The sequence below is a fragment of the Cyrtonyx montezumae genome, unplaced genomic scaffold (assembly GCF_038088225.1).
Source record: "Cyrtonyx montezumae isolate F1298 unplaced genomic scaffold, pur_monq_1.0 scaffold_10, whole genome shotgun sequence".
Classification (NCBI taxonomy): Eukaryota; Metazoa; Chordata; class Aves; order Galliformes; family Odontophoridae; genus Cyrtonyx; species Cyrtonyx montezumae.
The window spans coordinates 57,676,444-57,690,918 of record NW_027071826.1 but is presented as its reverse complement, the minus strand read 5'-3'; the positions used below and the strand labels follow the sequence as shown (position 1 = coordinate 57,690,918).

At 68.6% G+C, this 14,475-nt stretch overlaps 5 protein-coding genes across 6 annotated transcripts in view; 3 read left to right on the top strand and 2 right to left on the bottom strand.

Moving 5' to 3' along the window:
• Window positions 1–14,475, top strand: part of PATL1 (PAT1 homolog 1, processing body mRNA decay factor) — a 66,791-nt gene that overhangs the window by 18,146 nt on the left and 34,170 nt on the right. The gene's annotated exons all lie outside the window — the stretch shown is intronic.
• PTPRCAP (protein tyrosine phosphatase receptor type C associated protein) lies at window positions 354–1,330 on the top strand. Its single transcript, XM_065755502.1, has 2 exons — window positions 354–432; window positions 792–1,330. The coding sequence occupies exons 1-2, from the start codon at window positions 430–432 to the stop codon at window positions 1,290–1,292; spliced, it is 504 nt and encodes a 167-aa protein (XP_065611574.1). The 5' UTR covers window positions 354–429; the 3' UTR covers window positions 1,293–1,330.
• Window positions 1,558–4,624, bottom strand: RPS6KB2 (ribosomal protein S6 kinase B2). Of its 2 annotated transcripts, none has more exons than XM_065755492.1 (15): window positions 4,451–4,624; window positions 3,919–3,953; window positions 3,719–3,839; window positions 3,577–3,645; window positions 3,340–3,487; window positions 3,215–3,272; window positions 2,997–3,097; window positions 2,836–2,926; window positions 2,672–2,762; window positions 2,485–2,592; window positions 2,336–2,398; window positions 2,177–2,254; window positions 1,974–2,081; window positions 1,786–1,898; window positions 1,558–1,708 (listed from the first exon to the last, which is right to left on the bottom strand). In XM_065755492.1, the coding sequence occupies exons 1-15, from the start codon at window positions 4,520–4,522 to the stop codon at window positions 1,558–1,560; spliced, it is 1,407 nt and encodes a 468-aa protein (XP_065611564.1). In that variant the 5' UTR covers window positions 4,523–4,624. The 2 variants fall into 2 exon arrangements, with proteins under 2 accessions (XP_065611564.1, XP_065611565.1); XM_065755493.1 differs by having other exon boundaries at window positions 1,567–1,708; window positions 1,833–1,898; window positions 4,451–4,623.
• On the bottom strand, window positions 5,721–10,400 carry CARNS1 (carnosine synthase 1). Its single transcript, XM_065755503.1, has 8 exons — window positions 10,179–10,400; window positions 9,802–9,891; window positions 9,233–9,711; window positions 8,775–8,955; window positions 8,419–8,504; window positions 7,925–8,156; window positions 7,562–7,833; window positions 5,721–7,044 (listed from the first exon to the last, which is right to left on the bottom strand). The coding sequence occupies exons 1-8, from the start codon at window positions 10,369–10,371 to the stop codon at window positions 5,827–5,829; spliced, it is 2,751 nt and encodes a 916-aa protein (XP_065611575.1). The 5' UTR covers window positions 10,372–10,400; the 3' UTR covers window positions 5,721–5,826.
• PPP1CA (protein phosphatase 1 catalytic subunit alpha) lies at window positions 12,214–14,474 on the top strand. Its single transcript, XM_065755478.1, is given in 11 exon segments — window positions 12,214–12,307; window positions 12,624–12,668; window positions 12,671–12,733; window positions 12,736–12,753; window positions 12,833–12,887; window positions 12,889–13,007; window positions 13,010–13,060; window positions 13,373–13,460; window positions 13,539–13,779; window positions 13,961–14,095; window positions 14,175–14,474. Coding segments are annotated over 11 exon segments (981 nt in total). The 5' UTR covers window positions 12,214–12,252; the 3' UTR covers window positions 14,286–14,474.

The window sequence follows — 14,475 nt, the reverse complement described above, 5'->3', positions numbered from 1 at the left end:
AAGCTCTTTATAATAAAGCTGCTGGCTGAGGGTGGGGGCTCCGCTATGGGGTCATGGGGTGCGCGTGTGGGGCTGGGGGGCTGCGTGTGTCCCCAGCCCACGGTGGGGAGGTAGGGGGATAGGAAGGGGTGGCAGTTACGGCTGGGGGACTTGAGCACCAAGTGTCACAGTAGTAGAGGGGTCAGTGTTCCCAGGGCTGTGCTCCCTCCCCCCCGGGCTGATGCATTACTGTGGGTTTCGTGGGTGCAGGGTGCATTTTGGGTGTCGGAGGAGGTACAGGTGCAGCTGCCTTCACCCTCCCCCCTCCTCCTCCTCCTCCCCCCCCCCCCCGCCTTGATACATCCGCTGCTGGGGGTGGCAGGAAGTGCTGGGGGCCCCCCTGCACCGCTTGCATCACAGCAGCAGGACCTGCTCCAGCAGCGCTCCACGATGGTGAGCACCCCAAAAACAAAGCGGGGGGGAGAAGGGGGGTCCGGGCCCTGGGGAAAGAGGGGGGGGGGGGGGATCCCTGAGAACGGTAATATCCCCGAGAATGGGCACGAAGCAGGGAGGGGAGATTTTGGGGTGCTCACGGTCCCGCGCATCCGCTCTGCCACAGTTTCCCGTTATAGATTTGGGGGTGAAGGGAGCGAAGGAGGGAGCTGCGCTTCGTCCCCGTGCGGTTTCCCCCTCCAGGGCAAAAAGCCACGGGTCTTCGGGGCAGCCCCCACCCCGGGGGCTGGGGGGGGGGGGGGGCCTGGCTCTGTGCTAGGGTGGTGACGGGGGGGTCCACAGCCAATGCCGTCCCCCAGGCTGCAGCCCGGAGCCCCGCAGCCACGCTGCTGCTGGCGGGCCTGGCGGCGGCGGGGGATCCGGCGGGGAGCCGCAGCGACCGGGCGGTGGGGGCCCTGCTGGGGCTGCTGCTGTGCCTGGCCGTGGGGCTGGCCCTGGCCTGGCGGCACCTCTGCCACGTGTCGGCCGGCCGCTACCACCCCCGGCCCGCGGGACGCCGGGCCCTGGCCCTGCTGCGGGGCCGATGGCGGCGGCTGCGGGGCCACGAGAGCGCGGCAGAGCCCGGAGCCCACGGGAACGAGGCCCCGGAAGCGGAGGAGCTGATGCCGTGGGGCACGGAGCGGCAGCAGCGCGAGCCCGACGGGGAAGACGAGGAGGAGGAGGAGGAGGAGGAGGACGGAGAGGAAGAAGCCCCGCAGGGGCCGGCGGAGCAGCCCCACGCCGCGCCCGGCGACGCGCACGTGCTCGCGGGGACGGCGGCGTGGGGCGAAGCGCGGCCGTGGGACGGCACCGCGCTGTGACGGCTCCCGGCACCAATAAAGCGCTGCCGCGCCCTCCCGAGCGGCCACGGCGTGGATGGGGGACACGGGTGGGGGGTGAGGGCTCGGTCCGAGAGGCGGAGCCGAGCGGGGGGTGGGGGTGACCCGAGAGCAGGCCGGGACCTCGCGGCACCTGATTCATGCTTTAATGGGCCCCGCAAGCACCGGGCGGTACCCACGGCCACCCGTACCCAGGACCACCCCCTCAACCCAAGGCACCGTTTCCCTGAATCCCCTCCCCCACCCCCTACCTGGGCTGCCGCCCCCGCCCCCCCCGCATCTTCTTAGCAGAGGTGATGGGCAGCGGGGCTGTGCCTTCAGGGGGGGTGCTACCCCCCAGCCCCAGCTCCATGGGCTCCGCAGACCTGAAGGGCTCGAACGGGGAGAACTTCACCGGGCTGCAGAAGACGGACAGGTAGTGGGGGGGAGGAGGGGGCAGCATACCCGCAGTGCCCTCCCAACCTGGCATGGGTACCTGACTGGGGTGCGGGGGCTGCTGTTGAGGCGGCGGGGGGAGCGCACCTTAGGCTGGAAGGAGAAGCCCTCCTTGATGCTCTCCAGCACAGACGGGGCCACGTAGGTGAAGCCCTGGGGGAAGGGAATGTCACAGGATTGTGGGGGGGGGGGCAATGGGACCCCTGTCCTGGTGCATCCTCCCCGTACCAGGAAGGCCTGGTTGGCACTCTCACTGATGATGGCATCATCGGGGCTGTCCACGGGGGTCTGGCGTGTGAAGCGGGCATCGAACTGGCTGACGTCCTCCTCCGACTGCTGTGTGGGGGGGAAGGAACATGGCTGCTGTCCTCTGAGCCCCCCTTCAACTATTCCCCCCCCCCCCCACCGCCACCCCAGCCCTCCCCGGTTACCAGGCAGGGTTTGAAGGGAGGGTCCAGGCGGCGTGCCAGCAGCTCCTCCCAGTTGATGTGCCTGAAGAAGGGGTGCTTCTGCAGAGGAACAAATGTTATATTGTGAGTTGGGGGGGGGGGGGAGGGAGGAGCATGGCTGTACCCCTCCCCAACCCCTACCTGCACATCAGCTGCATCACCCGGCCCCCCGCCAACACGCTGGCTAGGGTTGCGCTTGAGGAACTGCGAGAAAAAGGACACAGGGGTCCCAGCTGTCCCCCTCCATACATACAGGTGGTAATGGGGTGGGGGGGAATGGGGGGAGGCACCTTCTTGAGCAGGTCACGTGCATCAGGCGTCAGGTAGGGTGGCAGCACCAGCTTTCCCTTCAGGATCTTGTCGATGGTTTTCTTGCGGTTCTCTGCCGTGAACGGGGGCTGCCAGGTGGGGGTCAGCCACAATGAGCCCCCCCGTGCTGCCCGCATGCTCCCCCCCAGCTCCCCTCGGGTGACTTGCCGATCCGGTGAGCATATCATACATCAGGGCACCCAGGCTCCACCAGTCCACTGCACGGTTGTGCCCGCTGTGCACCAGGATCTCCGGGGCCCTGTGGGCAATGAGAGGGACACCTTGAGTGCATGCTCTGCCCAGCCTGCCCTGGAAGCCTTCCCCCTGCTCACATGTACTCAATGGTGCCGCAGAAGGTGTGGGTGACTGCTCCATCATGGATGGACTCCTTGCACAGCCCGAAGTCCGTCAGTTTGATGTGACCTGCGGGAGGTCCAGAGGGGGTGAGCCCCCAGAACGGCACCACAGGGTGCTCCCCCAGCACCGTACCCACCCTGGCTGTTGAGCATGATGTTTTCTGGCTTGAGGTCACGGTAGATGATGCCGTTGGAGTGCAGGTGGCCCAGTGCCAGCGTGATCTCACTGAGATAGAAGCTGTGCCATGGGGGGGGGAACATGAGCAGCACTCCAGGAGCCCCCAAGTGCCCTCCTCCAGGCTGAGGACACGTGGGGACACACGTAGGGACACAGAGGGACGCGTGCCGCCCCTACCAGGCCGTGTCCTCCAGGAAGATGCCCTCACGTTCCAGCTGCATGAAGAGCTCCCCACCTGCAACAAACAGCCGGAGGGCCATGAGCTGTGCCCCCTCCATGCCCGCTCCCACACCCCCCCATACCACTGAGGCACTCCAGGATGAGGTAGAGCTTGCCACCCGTCTGGAAGGCATAGATGAGGTCAACGATGAAGGGGTGCTTGATAGCCTCCAGGATGTTCCTCTCAGCCCGCGTGTGTGCTGTGTCCTTGGCGTTGCAGGCGATCTTAGCCTGGGATGGGGGTTACACGGTGAGGGAAGAGTGCCACACAATGATAGGGGGGTCCCACAGCGACGCAGCGCTCCACGGCACCTCCCTACCTTCTTCAGCACCTTCATGGCAAAGATCTTCCCTGTGTTGGTGCCCTGCACCTTGCGCACCTGGAAGACCTGCGGGGCAGTGGGGGCCAACTCCCTGACACCCCAACCACGTGCACGGCCACCCCCTTCCCACAGCCCCCACCTTGCCATAGCCGCCCTTGCCCAGGACGCGCAGCAGCTCGAAGCAGTGGGGCCCGATGTTCTCGGGGCCGTTGTTGACGCTGCTCTCTGAGATCTCGATCTCCTCGTAGTGCCCCACGGGCCTGTGGGGTGGCGGTGGGCGGGTGGTGAGTAGGGATGGAGCCCCGTCAGAGCCACCCCTCGGTGCCACCCTACACTCACTCCAGGCCGTTCCCCCGGGGCTCCACCTCCATCTCCTGTGGGGATGTGGCATCAGTGCCACACGGCGCATCGGCTTTTGCCCTGTCCCTCATCCTTGGGACGGGTCCTGCTCCCCCCGGGTCCCTTGTCCCCATCCGCATAGGGTCCCAGTCTTCCCATCACCACCTCTGATCCCAGATCCCGTCCTCCTCCCCACCGGGTCCCACAGCTTCTCACCACCCCTGAAGCCCTGTCCCACGCCCAGACACTCCCAGTCACCTCTCCCCCCTCCCTACCCCGTCTTTATGTCACGTCCCTCTCCCCGCCAGGTCCCAGATCTCACTCTCCCCATCCCCACCTCCGTCCCCAGCCAGTCCCGGTCCTCCTATCTACATCTCGCAGCTGTCCCCTTCCCCACCACGTCCCAGTCACCTCCGTCAGGATCCCCGATTCCCACTCCCCGGCTCCTACGCTGCCGACCTCAGCCCCCCCCCCACCCCCCCCGGTCCCCTCGCCGCTGTCCCTTCCAGCTCCATCCGTCCCCGCGACTCACGGCGCCCAGCTCGGGCTCCTCCCCGTCGCTGCCCTCCTCGGTCTCCAGGTCGATGTCGAACACCCCCGCCATTGCGGCGCCGCAACGGCCCCCGCCCCGTCCACGGCCACGCCGCGTCACGGGGGGGGGGGAACGACACGGGATCCCCGCCGCGGGGCACCCCGGGACATGGAGTCCGCGCCCGTGGCCACGCCCCTAACCCCGCCCCCACCCTTAGCCCCGCCCCCCCAGGGCTCAGGTGTCTCCCAAAGGGCAGGGGTCGGCCCCAAATGTCAGCGCTGGCGCACGGGGCCCCGCGGATGGAGGGGGGAGGGGGGGGGTCGCTGGGAGGGGAACCTCCCCAAAATAACCAGGGGCCGTGACGCAGCTGCCTTGGCGCTCCGCAGCCTTTATTGGTGTGCAGGGCCATGGGGGTGTGCCCCCCACCCTGCACTGGGGTCATGCCTCTTCCACGGGGTTGCTTGGGGGGGGGTCGGACTGGACACGACCCCTAGAAGAGACTCCCGACCAGGCCTTGGACTGCTCGCTGCTCTCCTGTGTTACTGTGGGGTCGCTGCTGTTATTATAGGGTCTCAGGCACTACGTGGGCTGTGAGTTCCGGCAGGGACGCTGCTGTTACTGTAGGGTCTCGGGCACTACGTGGGCTCACGTGTTATTGTGGGGTCACTGCTGTTATTGCGGGGTCACACAGGCACTACGTGGTCTATTGTTCCGAGGTCTCAGGCACTACACGGGCTGCTATGGTCGGGTCACTGCTGTTGCTGTAGCGTTTCAGGTGCCCCGCAGGCTGCGTGTTATTGTAGGGTCACTGTAGGGTCACTGGATGGCTTTCAGATGCCACTTCCCCGCTGTCAGTGATGAAGGCTGTGACACGCCGTGCTGTCGCGTGGCACCGTCCTGGGATTGTACATCACAGGGAGATTCTCCTCCACCCTGCTTAGTTATCCGTGCTGCACGCCTGGCACTGCAGGGCCCCCCCGTGCCGTTCTGTTACCATGGGGTCTCCCTCACTCGGGTGCTTTTGTAGGGCCTCCCGGTATTTGGCCGCTGCTGCGGGGCCTCACGGCGCTCAGTGTGGTCTCCTCACGCTGTTTTGTTACTGCACCGTTTCCTCATGTTTTGCCTGTTATTATGGGATCTCTCCACCCGTTATCGTAGGGTTTCCCCACACTCGGCGGTTGCCGGAGGGTCTCCCCGCTGCGGCAGGGCCCCCCGCACTGCTGCTGAGGGCCACAGCAGGTGCCGCGGGGTCTCCTCGTTGCTGCAGACCCACACCCCAACCCCAAGAGTCCGGGGGTTGGGGTGCGGGACTCCGGGAGAGGATCTGGGGGACGCCAAGCCCAGCCCCAGCCCTGCGTCCCCGCCCTCTGCCGTGGCTATTTGAAGTGGGAGAGGAAATGGCCGACGGGGTAGTGGGGCGAGTCGATGCCCAGCGCCTGGCACAGCCCCAGCAGCCGCCCGCAGGCCTCGGCGGGGCTGCCGCCGGCGCAGGCCACGTTCAGGCAGGGCTCCTCGTAGCGCCCGCCCGTCTCCTCGAAGAGCGGGTTGAGGCGCACCAGGCCACGCTGCTGCAGGCCCTGCAGGGCCGCCATGACACCGCCGCGCAGCGCCTGCCCGTGCTCCGACGCCAGGCACATGATGCCCGCCAGGTGCTGGCGGGGTGCGGGCCGGGCGGGCAGCACGGGCGGCAGGCCCAGGGCCAGCAGCACTGCGACCAGCAGCAGGTCGGGCCCATAGACGGCGCGGATCCAGTCGCGCAGGTAGAAGCCGCCCATGCGGGGGTTGATCTCCAGCAGGCGCGGCCCGGCGGGGCCCAGCTTCAGCTCCACGTTGAAGACGCCGTGGTGCAGGCCGCAGGCCCGGCAGCAGCGCAGGGCTGCCCGCACCAGCTGGGCCTGCCGGTCGGCGGGCAGGCAGGACGGCAGCACGGCCGCCGTCTCCAGGAAGGCGGGCAGGCGTGTGGGGCCGTTGTCCGACACCCAGGCACCCAGCAGCCGGCCCTCGAACAGCACCAGGTCGACGTCGTGCTCGGTGCCTGGCACGTACTCCATCAGCAGCATGGCGTTGCCCCAGCCCAGCCCGATGCCCGGATGGTCGACGTCGGCCCGCAGGTCGTGCCACAGCTGGGCCGCGTGTGCGTGGCACTGCCCAGCGCTCTCCACCAGCCGCACGCCCACTCCGCCCGCCCCGAACTCCAGCTTGGCCACAGCAGGGAAGGGCACTGTGCCCGCCGCCTGCTCCACGTCACCGTGGCTGCGCAGCCGGCAGCACGGCACGGCGAAGGCGGCAGGAGGCGGGCGGCCGCGACGGCAGCGCTGCAGGTGCTGGTGGGTGCGGCTCTTCTGCTTGGCCAGGCGCACGGCGGAGGGCGGGCAGCCGGGCAAGCCCAGCCGCTGGCACAGCAGCGCCGTCAGCACCACGCAGTCGTCCCAGTAGGACAGGCAGGCGTCAGGCCGCAGCCCGCGGGCTCGCAGCATCTCCAGCACGTGCTCGGCGTGCTCCTCGTCCCGACGGTGCTCGCGGCTGTCGTAGGGCAGGAAGGTCTCCACCAGCCCCGCCGCGAAGTGCTCGGGGTCCGACTCTACCAGGTGGATCTGCAGCACCGAGCTGGTGGCACCATGGGGCGGTGGGAGGCGGGGTGCCCACTCCATGGTCACACCGCTCGGCGTTTGCTCCGAAGCCTACCGACGGCCATTGCTACAGCACCCAGCGTTCACTCTGAAGCCTACTAGTGGGCTCCCTCGCCTCACCCTCAGGCCATACTCACAGGCTGCCTCCCAGATGAATCTCCCTCTGTCCTTGGTCCTGGTGCCCTGCCCCCATGCCCAGCCTGTCCCTGTCCCCATCTAGTCACGATCGCCCGTGTCCCCGTCTCTAATTCCCAGTTTCCAGCCAGTCCCAGTGCCCAGCCCATGCCCGTTCTCACCAGCTCCTTATTGTCCACGTCCTCATCCCTGGCCCTATGTCTCCCGCCCCCATCCCCAGTGCAGCTCCCAGGCCCATCTTCAGCCCTATCCCTCGTTTCTGTCCCCGTCGGACAGAAGAAAGCCTACTGACAGTAGCAGCTCCCAGTGCTCGTCCTGGAGCCCACCGCTGGCCCCGTGTGCTCACCCGCAGGCCGTACTCGCGCGCTGCCTCCCAGACGAAGCTCTTGCTGACTCCGCCAGCCCCGATCAGCAGGATGTTCTTGCCTTCAACTAGGTGGCACTGCGCCCGGTGCAGCAGGCACTCGGCCAGCAGCCGCGGCACGTCTCCGGCAGGCTGCCCCACATCGTGCCCCATGCCCTCAGCCAGCAGGCATGTCTCCAGGCAGCGCAGGCAGTTGGCCGAGAGGGCCACCAGCTCCAGCGTGTCGTCCACGCACGCCAACAGGAAATCCACACCTTGGGGATGCAGCGGGGACGACGCTTGCTGCCACGAGGCCGCCAGCCCCACTCGCCCCTTAAGGGAGCAGCCCCAGGGCTCCGAACTCACCGAGGATGTCGGTGCGAGCACGGGCACCGCCACGCTGAGCGGGCTTCAGCTCACCCTCTGCGGCTATAAGGGCAGCCATGGCAGCCTCGGTGGCCTCCCTCAGCCGCCCCGACAGTGCCCGCCGCTGTGCCCCATCTGCCAGGCCCCACTGCTGCAGGCTGGAGTCCAGGCCCAAGGGCAGCGCTGAACCGTGCCGCACCGGTGCCTCTGCCCGCCCCACAGTGCAGGCCACCTGTGGGGGACACGCCACCGAGGGGACGCGGGGTGACACCGGGGTGCGGGCGGGTGTCCCCGCAGCAGGGACGTGGGCTGCCAACACCCGGGGCATGGGGGTGCGTGGGGTCACGCGCGTGCGCCCAGAGCCGATGGGGAGGGGATGCTCACAGCCACACCCTGCCCCACCCAGCCCAAGGGGAGGGGTCACAGGAAAGGGGCTGGGGCTTCCGACCCCACCCACGGGTGTGGCCCCGCTGGCCCCGCCCCCCAGACCATACCTGACAGAGCTGGGGCCGGTCTCCCCAGGACCGGCAGACGACGGTGCAGATGCGCAGGGCCATGGGCAGCCGCGGGGCTGCGCTGCCTGGGGGGCGAGTGACAGGGCAGGGACAGCAGCACCCCACCCGCGGCCCCCACCTCGTCCTGCCGTACCCCCAGCCCCACGGAATGGCCAAGGACAGTCCCCCCACCGCCGTACTTACCCCCGGCCCAGGGGGCAGAAGGGGCAGGAGATCACCTTCCCCCCACCCTTAGGGACTGGGTCCAAGGCAGCCACCCCCCCACCCAGGGGTGGATGTGAGGGAGCCCAGGAGGCCCATCCTGGGCGGTGGGTACCCGAGTGGGGGGGTCTTACGTGGGGGCAGCATGGGCAGGCGGGCGGTGGGCACCAGGGCTTCCAGCAGGACGCTCTCCTCCTCCCGTAGCCCCTTCAGCAGGGCTGCCACTGCCTGTGCCACTGCCTCGCCCTCCGCCTTCCTGTGAGTGCTGCAGGCGTCCGTTCCACGCCACCGCCACCCTGACAGCCGCACTGCCACCTGTGCGTGGGGCAGTGTCACCCCATGCCATCCCTTCCCAGCACCGTTTCACCCCACCGCATGCCGCCCTGCCCCATGCCATAGCGTGTTACCCCAAGCCACCAGACCTCTGTCACCCCTGTCCCATGCAGCACCGTGTCACCCCGTCCCGCTCCACCCCACCCCACCGTCATGCCACCCTGTGCCTCTCCACCGCAGCACCACGTCCCCCCCCCCCCCCCCCCGGCGTCCCACTCTCTCCCCAACGTTGCGCCACGTGTCCCCTTGCTGTGCCCACCTGGTCGTAGGGCTGCATGGTGCTGCCCCCTAGGAAGGCGCCCACCTCGTCCCGCACCAGGCTCTCCTGGCCCTGGGGGTCCTGCAGCCGCACCACGCGCATCCCGGGGGATGTGGGCTCTTCAGGCAGGGCCTCCCACGGCCCCGTGATGAAGGCTAGGGTTGGGGGCACGGGCAGGCCAGCGCGGGCAGACAGCAACCAGCGAGAGAGCAGGGGGTCCTCCAGCCAGTGTGCCAGCGGTGCTGAGCCCCCGGTGGGGCAGTCGAGGTCACGGGCCAGCTCGGCCTCCCAGCTGCCCTCGGACCCAAATGTGCCAGTGACGTAGGTAGCACGCCGGGGAGGCACAAATTCCTCCAGAGCAGTGCAGCCCCCTGCCTCGAAGGAGACCCCCCTGGAGAGCAGCAGGGACCACGCGCCCGGTGACGTCTCCGAGGGCACACGGGTGGCCCAGGCCGGTGCCAGGCACAGCACCATGGCACCTGTGGGTGGCACAGGATGAGCAGTGGCCGAGTCCCCATGCACTGGGGGGGCTGCTGGGTGCCAGGTTGGGGGAACGGGGCCATACTCACCTGGGCGGCAGGTGCCGCCCTCCAGCAAGATGGGCAGGAAGGCGGTGGGGGAGCCCAGTACGCACACAGTCATATCCAGTGGGCCGAATCCTGTGGCAAGGTGGTGGTAGGGTGCATGGGGTGAGCAGCCTGGCTCTTCAGCCTGGCACGATGACCCCGGCCCAGCACTGTATCCCCACGCCAGCACCGCAATCCCAGCTCGGCACCACATCCCCAGCCCAGCACTGTGCCCTGCTGCCAACCCACCTCCTAGCGGCCCCGTGTCCCCGGCCTGGCACCACAACCCAGGAGCACGACCCCAGCATCTGCAGGCTGCACCAAGCCCTGGTACCTCGCCATCCCCCCACCCCACCTCCCCACGCCCCCCGTACCCATACCGGAGCGTGGCTGGCTGGTGCGGTCTACGGTGAGGGGCATCCCCTCCAGGCGCAGGGTGCGCTGCAGCGCCTCGTAAGCCCGGGCAGTGGGGTCGGGGTGCCTGCTGTCCTCGGGGCCCTCGCCGTCGGACACCTCCTCCTCCTGCCATCCCGGGCACAGTGCCTCGGGGCCAACCCACTCCTTCTCCTTCATGCCCGGAGCCTGCTCCGCGCTCAGCTGGTCCACCGAGAGCTGTCACAAGGCACGGCTGAGCCGGCACCGCACAGCCACGGGGCGTGCTGCGGGGCACCGGCGACGGGGCGCGGGGGGCGTGGGTTTAGGGGGGACGTCGGGCAGCCACGGGACATCGCTGGGTCGGCGGTGTCGGGGTGCCCGGGCGCGGTGCCAGCTCCCGGACAAAGCGTCCCCTTGTCCCCGTGGGGTCACGCGGCGGCGGTGGGCACAGTGCTGCCACATTGAGCGCCCGGCACCACCGCGCCCCGACGGGAAGGGGCCCCCTGCCCGCGAGCCCCGGGCCGCCGCCACCACCACTCACCATGCTGCGGGCGTCAGACGGCTGCGAGAGACGGGAGGGGGGGGACGCGGTCAGCGGGGAGCAGCCCGCGCCGGTGACCCCCCCGTGCCACCGTGCCTCCCTGCGGGAAACCGAGGCGCGCGCGGCCACGCGGCCCCCCACGGAGACGGCCCCACGGGGGACGAGCAGCGCCCCGCAGTCACGCGTGGCCGCTGGCAGTGGGATAGCCCCGTGCCCCGGCTTAACGGCACAGAGCCCCATTGTCCCCGGCTTCCACCCGCCCGTCCCCGGCGCCGCGCGGTGCCGCGCCGCGCGTCCCCTGGCTTGGCGCGACGACTGCCCGCAATTTCGCCGGCGGACACGCGTGGCACGGTGCACGCGACCACCCGCGGACGCGCGTGCACGGCCGCCGCCAGCACCCACCGGCGGTCGCTGTCGCTGTCGCGCGGCTGCGGCGGCGGTGCCCGCGGAGCTGTGCCCGTTCTGCACCGGCGGCGGAGGCGCCTCCGGCGGGAGAGGGGCGTCCCCGGGGGAGGGAGCGGGGCGGGGCGGGGCGGGAGGGGAACGGGGTCGGGGAGTGTGTGGGGTGCGGGGTGTGTGGGGGCCCCCGGGTTCGGGGATGTAGGGAATGGGGACGCCGGGTATGGGTAGGGGGATACGAGGGAACTTGTGGGGACGTGAGGATGTGGGGGCACGGGGATGTGTGAGATACGTAGAGACCCGTTTCCACGGATATGGGGGACGGGGGGGCGGGCAGGGGGGAGAAAGGTTTATGGCAGTATGGAAATGTGGGGACGTGGGATTACGAAGATACGCAGAAACGGGTGTGGGGACGTAGCAGCAGGAGGGTATGGAGGGGAGGGAAGGCGAGGGCGTGGGAAATGGGGCATTTGAGAACAGGGGGGACGTGGGGTTACAGCGACGGAGGAATGCCGGGGTACACCCGGACTCGAGGACGCTGAGACGCGGGGGTACGGCAACAGAGGGGTACGGGGGCTGCGGGACGCGGGCTGCTCAGATCTGGGGACGCGGGGACACACGACACGAGCAGCGGGGCACGCAGCGGCGCCAGAGCCGGGGGACAGTTGCTGAGGTCGGACGGGGACAGCAGCGCAGCTGACACCGCGGGGCTGAAATGTCACCAACGGGGCCACGGGCACCGGGCCAGGGTCCGGCGGCACCGCACGGCTCTCATGCAAGAGCGGGGTGGCATCTATGGGGCGCACAAACGGCACGGGTGGCACGAGTGACACAAGGGTCGCGGGCGGAGCCGCGGTTGGCACCGGTGACGCGGGCGGCACGGGGATCGATGCCCCAAGCGGCCCCATCGGTCCCCACGGAGGTCCTCACGCGCGTCCCCCGCGCGGCGGGGGTGGCAACAGCGTCCGGGCAACGGGCGGCCCCGCGCGGCCGCTCCTCGCGGGACGTGGGGCCCCGACGGTCCTCCGCTCCGGCAGGGGGCGCTCTCTCCAGCCGCCGCTCGCCCCGGCCGCTCTCGGTGGCCATTGGGCCGGGGCGGGCCGGGGCCGGGCCGGGGGGGGAAGCAGCGTCCGGCGGCCATGGCGGACACCGAGAAGCTCAACCTCGATTCCATCATCGGCCGCCTCCTGGAGGGTGAGCGCCGGGCGTCGGGCGCCGAGACGAGCTTGGGCGCGGAATAGGGGAGGGAAGGAGCGGGGCCGAGCCGCGAGGGGGGGGAGGGGTGGGGAACGGGGCCGCGGCCTGCGGGGTTGAAGGGGTCGTGGGGAGCTCGGGGGGGATGGGGGCTGAGGGAGACCGTCGGCAGCGGGGAGATGGGAGCCGCGGGGGGGGGGGGGGGGGGGGGGGGGCTGCAGAAGCGCAGGGCTGCTGGGGCACGGCTCTGTGGGGGCTCCGGGGGTGTGGTGGGTTTTGCTGAAGGCCGCCCCCCCCCCCCCGCAACCCCACGCAGTGCAAGGCTCGCGGCCGGGGAAGAACGTGCAGCTGACAGAGAACGAGATCGGGGGCTGTGTCTGAAGTCACGGGAGATATTCCTGAGCCAGCCCATCCTGCTGGAGCTGGAGGCCCCCTCAAGATCTGCGGTGAGCATTGGGCTGGGGGTGGGAGGGGGATGGGCCCGGTGCCAGCCGTCACTGTGTGCCCCCTGTGTTCCTCCTGCAGGTGACATCCATGGGCAGTACTACGACTTACTGCGGCTCTTTGAGTACGGGGCTTTCCCCCGAGAGCAACTACCTGTTCTTGGGTGACTACGTGGACCGGGGCAAACAGTCGCTGGAGACCATCTGCCTGCTGCTGGCCTACAAGATCAAGTACCCTGAGAACTTCTTCCTGCTGCGTGCAACCACGAATGTGCCAGCATCAACCGCATCTACGGCTTCTATGATGAGTGTGAGTGCCGTATTGACCCCACTGCTGACAAACGGGACGCCCCCTCCCCCCCCACACACACACCCCCTCCCTTTGTCATCCCAGTGCCATCCCCTGACATACAGCCATCCCAAAGTCCCCTCTGCCATCCCCGTCTGCAGCTCCTCCAAGTCCTACAGACCTCACGCCCCCATCCCAGCCCCCTCCACGTCCTCCCATCCCACTCCCCCGGGGGGCTCAGTGCCACGCTGTGTGGGACACCAGGGGGTGGGGAGGGTGGAGCACAGCCCGCAGGAAGGGCTCCTCGTGAGCACCCACCCTGCTGCCTCACAGGCAAGCGGCGATACAACATCAAGCTGTGGAAGACCTTCACTGACTGCTTCAACTGCTTGCCCATTGCCGCCATTGTGGACGAGAAGATCTTCTGCTGCACGGAGGTGGGCACAGGGCTGGGGGGCTGCCCCGTGGGCCCAGAGGCTGCCCCACGGCATCGCCTGACGCTCCTGTCCCATGCAGGGCTGTCCCCTGACCTGCAGTCGATGGAGCAGATCCGGCGCATCATGCGACCCACGGACGTGCCTGACCAGGGCCTGCTGTGTGACCTGCTCTGGTCTGACCCTGACAAGGATGTGCAGGGCTGGGGCGAGAATGACCGTGGCGTCTCCTTCACCTTCGGGGCTGAGGTGGTGGCCAAGTTCCTGCACAAGCACGACCTGGACCTCATCTGCCGGGCACACCAGGTACTGGGGTCAGGCCCCACCCGGGTTTCATACCAGTGGAGTTTTTCCCAGGAGGGGGACATCTACTCTAGAGGATGTGGTTGGGTTCTTTTGAAGGGGAGGCTGTCCGTGGGGGGGTTGGGGGGGGTCTGTGGGCCCTGTGGACAAGGTACAGGGAGATCCAAGTGCTGCCACCCCACAGGTGGTAGAGGATGGCTACGAATTCTTTGCCAAGCGCCAGCTTGTCACCCTCTTCTCTGCACCCAACTACTGCGGGGAGTTTGACAACGCAGGCGCCATGATGAGCGTGGATGAGACCCTCATGTGCTCCTTCCAGGTGAGCCAGGGCTTTGCCAGGGAGCTGGCAGCACGCTGGGGTCTGCCTACAGCCCCCCCACTCACCCTCTTCCCCTCAGATTCTGAAACCCGCAGACAAGAACAAGGGCAAGTACGGGCAGTTCAGTGGGCTGAACCCCGCCGGCCGCCCTGTCACCCCGCCACGCAACTCTGCCAAAGCCAAGAAGTGAGTGCCCGCCGCCACCAGCCCCAGCACCAGCTCGCTCCTCTCTCCATTCGTTTTTTATTTGTAAGATCCTGCCCCCACCTGCACTTTCTACCGTACCAAATGCGCCCTCTGGGGCAGGACCCGCCCCTCGGATGGCAGTGGAGGCGGGGCAGGAGGCTTGTTTGGGAAATAAACTTGTAATGGGTCTTAAG

Bases quoted from the DNA above. Each gene is read 5' to 3' on its own strand.
- CARNS1 (XM_065755503.1), bottom strand. From the start codon at position 10,371: ATGAAGGAGAAGGAGTGGGTTGGCCCCGAGGCACTGTGCCCGGGATGG. The intron at 9,712-9,801 runs GTGAGTATGGCC...TGCCACCCACAG, and splicing joins GGGCGGCACCTGCCGCCCAG to GTGCCATGGTGCTGTGCCTG. The intron at 8,505-8,774 runs GTAAGACCCCCC...CTCGCCCCCCAG, and splicing joins CCTGCCCATGCTGCCCCCAC to GCAGCGCAGCCCCGCGGCTG.
- RPS6KB2 (XM_065755492.1), bottom strand. From the start codon at position 4,522: ATGGCGGGGGTGTTCGACATCGACCTGGAGACCGAGGAGGGCAGCGAC. The intron at 3,488-3,576 runs GTAGGGAGGTGC...CCCCCATCCCAG, and splicing joins CCATGAAGGTGCTGAAGAAG to GCTAAGATCGCCTGCAACGC. The intron at 2,082-2,176 runs GTAACCGGGGAG...CCCCCCACACAG, and splicing joins CTCCCTTCAAACCCTGCCTG to CAGTCGGAGGAGGACGTCAG.